Here is an 8,747-nt window from a genome sequence, read left to right as displayed (position 1 = left end):
GGTGAGAGGCTGTGCTGCAAGGAGGGGCACTGGTGCTTCTAGCCGGAGTGGAGATGCTGTCGGCGGTACTGCGGCAGTCTCGCCAGACCCTTTTTTTTTTGCTCCATAGGATTTTTTTTTTCTGTTATGGTTAAACCATTTTTTGCTTCAATGTAGCAATGCAGGGTTCTATTTTTAGCTTCAATGAAACATTTAGGTGATTTGGGAAGGACTTGAACATGCTACACCAATTTTTTTGGCTTCAATAAAGTAATTGTAATATTGGGAAGTTAGATGGACATGTGTCACGCTCTGAAATTGGAGATCCCGGAGAAATATCCCCAAGAAACGCCCAACACTACCCTAAAAAATCGACTTATGACAAATTGAAAACCAGTCAACTCTGTTTGTATATTTAATCCTGCCATCCTAGTCATTTCTCTTGTGGCTCTTACTTCGATAAATCGAAGATTTGGACGATTGGCACAAAACACACCTGCCACGAGGTCAGGACAATTTCGCATGTGTAGGCCAACACATCGTCATGCTTAGTCAGCATATGAAGGCAGCATCAGCATGTTCATCGCTGCAGTATAGGCCAGGCTTCTGAACGTACCCCTGCTTGGACAGCAAACCCCGCGCCCTCAGCACGAGCTCCCTGTTGGTCACCACCTTCCCGCGTTTCTCCTCCGCGAGGACGGCCTGGATGGCGTTGCTGAGTGCTCCGTAGGACGCGCCATCCGCCATGGTCAGGTCCGACGAGTTCTCGTCCGTCTGGCAACCGCTGATCAGGACGCCGTTGCGTGGCGGCACCCTCGCCGCGGCCCCGGCGTACACCTCCTCAACGCCTCGCACCTCCTCCTGCATGGCTGGCCCGAGCCCGAGAGCGTCGGCCTGATCCCCGCCTTCGTCGCCGTCCGGCTTAGCGTTCCGCGTCAGCTCCGTGCCCGTGGCACCGGCGCCGGTAACCTGGTCAGGGTTGTGCCGGTGCAGCATGCCGCCCGCCATGGCCTTGACGAACTTCTTGATCTTGGGCGTGGCGTCTTCGCCGAAGTGGTGGAACAGAGTCGCACGGATCGAGCCCACGCCGACGTCTTCCTTCCCCGTCTGCTGCTTGAGCATCCGGATGTACGTCGACAGGGGCAGCGACCGGCTCGCGACGGTGGCGGCCTGCGCCTTCGCCTCGTCGGCGCTCTGCTTCTGGTTGCCGCGGCGAGGGAGGCGGATGCCGATGTACTCGAGCGCGCCACGGACGGCTCCAATGAGCGAGGCGCACATGTTGGCGCCGGAGGAAGGTGGTCGCATCTCTCGCTGCCGCTGCCGGACCTTGCCCTGCTTGGTGCTGTTGCCGATCTGCTCCTTGGTCTTGTCAATGAGGCCGCCGCTGTGGCATGAATCCGACACCATGGTGAAGAGGCAGCCATCGGGGACTTTTCGCACCAGCTCAGTGAAATCTTGGTCTGCGATGGGTACATGAAGACAAAGGAATTTTAAGTCTTCTCGCTTTGATAATGTCAATTAACAATGCCTTACTGCTTTCCCAGTCGAAAAACTAATAGCAATCTGAATTGCCAAACTAAGAACATTTCACATGATCCTTCTACATGATCTTATCATTCAGACAGTAAGTATCATTCAGGCGTGAAATCTTGGTCTGCAGCGTACATGGCAATTAGGATTCTCTTGACAGAGTGAAGCAGATGACTATCACTTGGTCTTTTTTACGGGTATAAAGTAAACTGTCACTTGTTAACAAAGGAGGTTATGCCGTCTGTTAAACTAAGAACATCACACATGATCCTCCTACATGATCTTATAACAGAACGTAACAGCAAACGATAGTAGTACCTTTGATTAGTATTTTTCTTTTGAATTTTACCTTTGATGAGATTGGTGTCGCAGGGCACGATGCACTCGTCGTAGCCAGTGTCGTCTTCCTGGCCGGTCTCGGGCGGCAGCTGCAGGCCATGGCCGCTGTAGTGGAAGAAGAGGGTGTCTCCGGGCTGCGCGTCACCGACGAGCCGCTCCAGCTCCAGCCGGATGTTGGCCCCCGTGGGCGGCGGCGTGGACTGGTCGGCGTCGGCGAGGACGCGTATGTCGGCGTCGTCGAAGCCGAAGCGGTCGACGAGGCACCGGCGCATCCGGGCCACGTCGTTGAGGCAGCCTTTGAGCTCCCCCTCCGTCCCCGGGTAGTTGATGCCCACCAGCACAGCGCGCTTCCGCCCCATCGTCGTCGCTGCCGGCGAGGAGAATGACGCGCTTCGGTGGAGCCCGCCGGCGGCTGCCTGGACGCGGTTGGGTTGGTGCCTTGGTGGTTGGCGACTTGGCGTCAAGTGTAGTGTCTGCTGGGGTTCCGAGCTGGCAGCTCGTCGGTTGGTGGAGCTCTGGAGCTGAGTGCTCCTGCTCGAGGTGATTCCCGCTGCCAGAGGTAGTGCTCGTCTCTTTTGTATTGGCTCGTGGCGCCAATCATTCTCGTCAGCTTCAGCTATGGCTGTCTTGATCATGGATGATACCATTATACTCGCAGGGTCCACTAACAAATACATATGGAAGATGTAGAGATGGGTTTATACAGAGATGGTGGAATGATTTTAATTTCTATACCCCCTCCTATCCATAGAAAGTGTCGGGGAATTAGTTATTATGGATCAGAAGGAGTAACTTTTTCTGCATTTGAGAGAGCATGTAGTATAATGAGATTATCTGTGTGGTTAAGTATAACCTAAGAGGCTCAGAGCATGTGAAGGTTCTTCTGTGCTGAAACATCACAATCAATTCTCAGCAAGACATATCGTCCAGGACTCAAACCCACAGACAGTAGCATTCGACACATGAGGAGAAAGAACAACTTCTCCCATCAATGGACAAAGACAGCTAAAGTTTCAGGCTCTCAGCATATGAAAGCCACCTCAGTGTGCTTATCGCTGCAGTAGAGTCCAGGCTGCTGTTTGTAGCCCTGCTTGGACAGCAGCTCCCGCGCCTTCAGCACGAGCTCCTTGTTCGTCACCTTCCGGTTTTTTTCCGCGAGGATGGCCTGGATGGCGTTGCTGAGTGCGCCGTAGGACAAGCCTTTGGAAGTGGTTGCGTCTGCCGAGGTCTGGTCGGTCTGGCACCCGCTGATCAGCACCCCGTTGCTGGGCACCCTCGCCGTCGTTCCGGCGTAGACCTCCTCCACGCTGTGCACCTCTTGCTCCATGGCCGGCTTCAAGTCCTCCTGCTTGCCCTGTAGCTTAGCCTTCAGCAACTCCTGCGCCAGGGCACCCACAAAACCCACCACGCCCCCGTGTTGTCCCTGCTGCAGCTTTTCCAGCATCACCTTCATGAACTTCTTGATCTTGGGGCTGGCGTCGTCACCGAAGATGCTGAACAGCGTCATCCGGATCGAGCCCACCTCGATGTCGTCCTTCCCGGTCTGTTCCTTGAGCATCTCGATGAATGTCGAGAGGGGCAGCGACCTGTTCTTGACGTGACCATCTGTGACTGAGGGTTCCTCAGCCTCACTGTCATCGTTGCTGCTCTCCTGGCGGCCACGGTGAGGGATGTGAACTCCTTGGGACTCCAACACGTCCCGGGCCGTCTGTTTGAGGAAGGACCGGAAGCCGGAGCCGCTGCCAGAATCAGACTGCACTTCCCGTTTGCCTTGCTGGGCCTTGTTCTGCCTTGTGCTATGCCCAATCTGCTCCTTGGCTTTGTCAAGTAGGCCACCACTGTGGCAGGAGTCTGAGACTATGGTGAACAGGCAGCCATCGGGGACTTTCTGCACAAGCTCTGTGAAATCTTGGTCTGCAATGCATAAGAGAAATTAGAAAGCCATTGAAAGGAAATGATACAAGATGTGTTTATTTTTGTCAAGACAAAGAGATGATAGATAAGTTAGTTATTAGTAGCTCGACCTCTCTGTACTGGTTTCCTTATCGATACTTAATTTGAAAGCAGATGACTACAACATTAGCAAATTATGTAAACAGCCAGACTAAGAACTGAAGCAAGCACACAGCATCACTTTTTTACCGTGAAACCGTAGGGGAAACCCCATCAGTATTTTTTTTCTTAAAAAATGGGGAAAAGTTTACAACTCAAGACATATATAAAAAGTGGGTTGAGAGGATCTGAATTCTAAAAAGGGAACAAAGCAAACAAAAAACTAGAACGAGTCCAATCAAGTCTGACGAAGATGTTTTATTTCTAAACTTTGAGCCTGTGAAGAGTGAAGTGAGGATCCCTAAGAAAGTGAGCTCAGGGCGACCTGTGCCAACCCAAATAGATACGGCAAACAAGTCGGAAATTCAGATATGCCCTGGTTGCAGAGGCACAGATCTTGTTGAGTTTTTTTTTCTTCTTTTTGTTTAAATTTGAAGTCTACTACTTGTGCTTCAGTTCGAGTCTGCATGCTGTTCCACTATATCGGAATTAACTTGCTACCTAGGCTTTGCTTGGTTTGATGTTAGTGACCAATGCATGCCAAAATTCGGTAACTTCAGAGTTCAGATAGTGTTTGATTTGGTAGAAAAAAGCAGCTTCCAACCAACATTCCATCACAGTTATGAAATTCTGGTAGCAAACCGAATGGGGGCCAGATTCTACTTGCTCTAATGTTGGAACAGGAATCTGGTATCAAACAGAATTCTGTGCATCTTTGTCAGTGGACCAAGCACGAATCAACAAATTACTGTACATTATATCATATTGAAATTGTGAAGCAACAGTTTGGAGATGGCAATGTATTAGCAGTTTCTTTCTGAAGATTCAAGAAGGAGAATTACCAAAATACTATTAAGAGAAGGGGGGAAATGGGTGTTTAGTGTGTATTGGAGCTTTGGTTACAACATGGACGTGCGATGCAATCAGAGAGCCTTAGATACATAATTTCCATATTTCTAACTAAGAGCACCTGAGAGATGGAATCCTTGTGTTCGAGGCCAGCAATACTATTTTCTTAAACCAGTGGATTGCATATCAAGATCTTCTGCGCTATCTGAAAATTGAGTACTAGTCAACAATCAAATAACGTCCCTCTCAGATCTCACCTACCATTCGATCCCCACTTCTTTTGACTGGTTAGATACAGAAGAAGTGCAGAAGAAACAACGCACGAAACAAAAGAGTAGAACAGAGCAAAAGGGCATAATTGGGATGGGACCTGTGATGAGGTTCATGTCGGAGGGCACGATGCACTCGTCGTACCCGGTGTCGTCGTCCTGGCCGGTCTCGGCGGGCAGGCGCGTGCCGTGGCCGCTGTAGTGGAAGAAGAGGAAGTCCCCGGGCCGCGCGTCGGCGACGAGCCGCGCCAGCTCCCGGCGGATGTTGGCCCCCGTGGGCTGCGGCGCGGCCGGGTCGGCGTCGTCGAGGACGCGGATGGCGGCGTCGTCGAAGCCGAAGCGGTCGAGGAGGCAGCGGCGCATGCGGGCCACGTCGTTGTGGCAGCCCTTGAGCTCCGCCTTGGTGCCCGGGTAGTTGATCCCCACCAGCAGCGCGCGCTTCCGCCCCATCGCTGCTCGTCGGTGGCGGTAGGGTTGCTGGCCGGCGGCGTTCGTGAGGCGAGGCGACGCGACGCGGCGGCCGGGCTTCGGTAGGTCCGATGAGAATGAGCGTGGATTGGTCGGGTTTTCTGGGACTTTTTGGTGGTCGCCGGCCGAGCTGTCCTTCCGAACTAGCAATTCCGTGGGTGGTTGGTGGCTGGTGCAGTGGGGACTGGGAGGTTGTGACTTGTGACTGTCCTCCGTGTTGTAGTGTTTTGGTTTTTTCTTTCGAATCTGTTGTAGCGTCGGGTTGGTCAGCGATTCTGCGTCGGAGAAACGTGTGCTTTCTCGTCTGCTCTTCCGTATCTACTGATATTTGTGCATAAAAGATATTGGTATCTATCTATTATACACTAAAACAAATATACCAATGTTCAAGAATAGAGCCACACCATGTTAATCCACATTGAATGGAAATAAATATATAAATATACCATTGATTTTGCTGTTTACGGTAAAGATTTTAATAGATCCAAGAGTTACGTGAAATATATTTTTTTGAGCAAAAAACAGTAGGGAAAAATCCCTACAGTGCCATTTTTTCATTTATCATAAAGGGTCAATATGTACAAAAGATGAGAGAAGTTCAGAGAAAACAAAAAAAGATAAAAAGCAAATCATAAAAGATCTAACCAGTCTTGCATTCCTTCCTTTAAACCAGGTTTGGCTCTCTGGATAACTTGTTTGAAATATTCGGTAAACATACTAAAACATGTATCAAGGCTCCTTTCTTCATTGTTGAAAATAATATTATTTCTATGATTCCATAAGCTCCAAGATCCCAGAATCACTGATTCATTGAAAAATTGCAAAGTATTTCTCTGTTTGCCATCCATGATCATATCCAAAAATTGAGATCACATTCGAGAAAAAGAGATGTCCCCTGTCCTCAACGACTTGCTCATCAAGAGCACACATTTATCATTCTGCACAAAGAAGTTTTTGTGTACCATTCGTTCCTTTGTATTAATTCTATTTTGTATCATCAGCCAGTAGAAAAAATTCTGTTTGGATAGAGCACAAGATTTCCATATCCATTTGAAAATTTTAGAGGCATTAGGGGCATCTATCATCTGCAGGTACACTTTTTTGGTGGAATATTTCTCCCCTCCCCAATGAAATGACCATTTATCTTTATGGGTATTGTTATTTGCTGGTCCATTTTTCAGTGATCATGTCGGACAGGAGGTTGGCTTGATCTCCTGCAATCTGTGAGAGGGGTAAACTGAACATGTCATATATGCTCTCCGACTGAGAAGCCTGTCTGTAAGAAATCTCCTTATTTTTTGCAAAGGAGAAGAGTTGGGGGAACAACTCATGAATTGGTTTATCACTCCATAAATCATGCCACAAGCTAATTGTGTCACCATAACCAGTATTAACCTCTGTGTAAGATTTGAAATCTGCAATAAGGGACGAAACATCTCTCCACCAGAAGGATCCTTTACTAGATTTAGCAGGCATTGAACTGTCTGTATAATATGCATTCCATATTAAATGAACCCAAGGTATATCATTCTTATTCAGAAATTTATACACATTCTTCATAAGTAAGGCTATGTTTTGGGTTCTGAGGTCAATAACCCCAAGTCCACCAGCCTCTTTAGGCAGACAAACTTTATCCCAGCTGATGAGACATTTTCCATGTTTATCAATTTCTTTCCCATACCACAGGAAGGTTCTTTCAGATTTCTCTATATGATCCTGAAAGTATAGAGATGGTAAACCTAGAGGGGGGGTGAATAGGTTTCTACAAATTTTAATTCTTTCTTTGCAATATTAGGCTTTGCGGAATATAAAGATGAGCCTAATGCAAACTAGGTGAAGCAACCTATATGAGGATACAACTAACTCAAGCACGAAGGCTCTCACAGGGCAGTTAAATCACAAGTAAGGAGTTCGGTTAGAGATAACCGATAGCACGCGGAGACGAGGATGTATTCCCGTGTTCCCTTGCTTTGCAACAAGGTACGTCACGTTTGGAGGAGTGGAGGTCCCACGAAGGATTCCCCGCGCCACGAAGGCTCACCCTATTCTCCGGAGCCTATCCCACGAAGGAATAGCTCACTCACTTGTGGTAGACTTTGAGGTAGCCTCCAAACCTTCACAATCTTGCCCGGAGCAAATCCATAGCCCGGATGCTTCCGGACTCCTCTTGCCCACCTAGGGTTTCCAAGGAACCCTAGGAAGCAAGCTTCTCAATGAATACAAGGGGGAATGAGATTTGGCTTGGTAGAACGGTAGATCGGGTCCTCCTCTAGTGATTCCCCGGAGGGATTTGAGTTTGGGTGGAGGAGGAGGGAGATCTGAGGCTTTTGGTGTTTCTAGCAATGGAGTAGGAGAGAGAGAGCTCAAGAACAGTTTATAGTATGTTGCCTAACTGTTCAGAGGTAGGAGAAGGCCTATTTATAGTGTTCTTCGAAAAATGGCCGTTGGTCAACTTGCCACATCAGATTTTCTTTGAGGAATCCGGTTGACCGGGTTTGGCGCTGGGCCGGCCGGTGCACAGGCCGGTTAGACCGGGCTCTCGACCGGGCCGGCCGGTTTCAACCGGAGCAGGGACCGGAGCTTGACCGGAGGAGCTTCTGGGCTTACTGGAATGCGCCCGGATGGCACAAGCGCGAAATCCGGTTGGCGCCGGGGGCAGCCGGTTGGTAGCCCGGTCCGACCGGGACGATGACCGGATGCTCCGGTCCAAACCGGGCTGGAGACCGGGCGGCGACCGGAGGCCTTGCCCCCCTTTACTGGATCCTGCCCGGATGGCACAAGCGCCAGAGCCGGTCCGAACCGGGCTGGCCGGTGCCGAGGCCGGTCCGACCGGGCCGCCGGCCGACGGTACACAGGAAAATCCTGTTGATTCTTTCGTCGAATTGGGGGGGTCTCCATTGCCTTCTTCTTCCATTGATACACCTTTATACCTCTTTGGCTAATACCTGGGAATCATCTTGTAGCCAAGTATTAGTCCAAATACACTAGCACGGTGTCATTGTTACCAAAATAATGGATAAGGGTAAAATACCCTTACAATCTCCCCCTTTTTGGTATACGATGACAAACCGAGCTAGAGTCACAAATAGATATTATGATAAGCTCTAAACCTTGATTCCATATAAGATATTACGAAAGCTCCCCCATAATGTGTGCACTTGGAGAATTTGCGTTTGAATGCAAAATGCACCATTTGTGAAATATGAGAAGCTCCCCCAATATCTTTAGGAAACAAGCATGGTATGGACATGTGCATATCAA

The 8,747-nt window shown here is 49.3% G+C and overlaps 2 protein-coding genes across 2 annotated transcripts; both read right to left on the bottom strand.

The window, feature by feature from the left end:
• Positions 1-269: 269 nt before the first annotated feature.
• Positions 270-2,207, bottom strand: LOC124707398 (metacaspase-4-like). The gene is made up of 3 exons (XM_047239050.1): positions 1,859-2,207; positions 985-1,439; positions 270-918 (listed from the first exon to the last, which is right to left on the bottom strand). Exons 1-3 carry the CDS (start codon positions 2,205-2,207, stop codon positions 532-534), a joined length of 1,191 nt encoding a protein of 396 aa, XP_047095006.1. The 3' UTR covers positions 270-531.
• A 525-nt stretch (positions 2,208-2,732) lies between these two features.
• LOC124707397 (metacaspase-5-like) lies at positions 2,733-5,468 on the bottom strand. Its single transcript, XM_047239049.1, has 2 exons — positions 5,120-5,468; positions 2,733-3,762 (listed from the first exon to the last, which is right to left on the bottom strand). The coding sequence occupies exons 1-2, from the start codon at positions 5,466-5,468 to the stop codon at positions 2,870-2,872; spliced, it is 1,242 nt and encodes a 413-aa protein (XP_047095005.1). The 3' UTR covers positions 2,733-2,869.
• Positions 5,469-8,747: the final 3,279 nt, after the last annotated feature.

This window comes from Lolium rigidum, chromosome 4 (genome assembly GCF_022539505.1).
Source record: "Lolium rigidum isolate FL_2022 chromosome 4, APGP_CSIRO_Lrig_0.1, whole genome shotgun sequence".
NCBI lineage: Eukaryota > Viridiplantae > Streptophyta > Magnoliopsida > Poales > Poaceae > Lolium > Lolium rigidum.
Note: the sequence above shows the minus strand (reverse complement) of the source record. Positions and strands in the feature narration are given on the sequence as shown.

Bases quoted from the DNA above. Each gene is read 5' to 3' on its own strand.
- LOC124707398 (XM_047239050.1), bottom strand. From the start codon at position 2,207: ATGGGGCGGAAGCGCGCTGTGCTGGTGGGCATCAACTACCCGGGGACG. The intron at 1,440-1,858 runs GTAAAATTCAAA...TACCCATCGCAG, and splicing joins CGACACCAATCTCATCAAAG to ACCAAGATTTCACTGAGCTG. The intron at 919-984 runs GCGGGCGGCATG...ACGGGCACGGAG, and splicing joins AGAAGTTCGTCAAGGCCATG to CTGACGCGGAACGCTAAGCC.
- LOC124707397 (XM_047239049.1), bottom strand. From the start codon at position 5,468: ATGGGGCGGAAGCGCGCGCTGCTGGTGGGGATCAACTACCCGGGCACC. The intron at 3,763-5,119 runs GTCCCATCCCAA...TATGCATTGCAG, and splicing joins CGACATGAACCTCATCACAG to ACCAAGATTTCACAGAGCTT.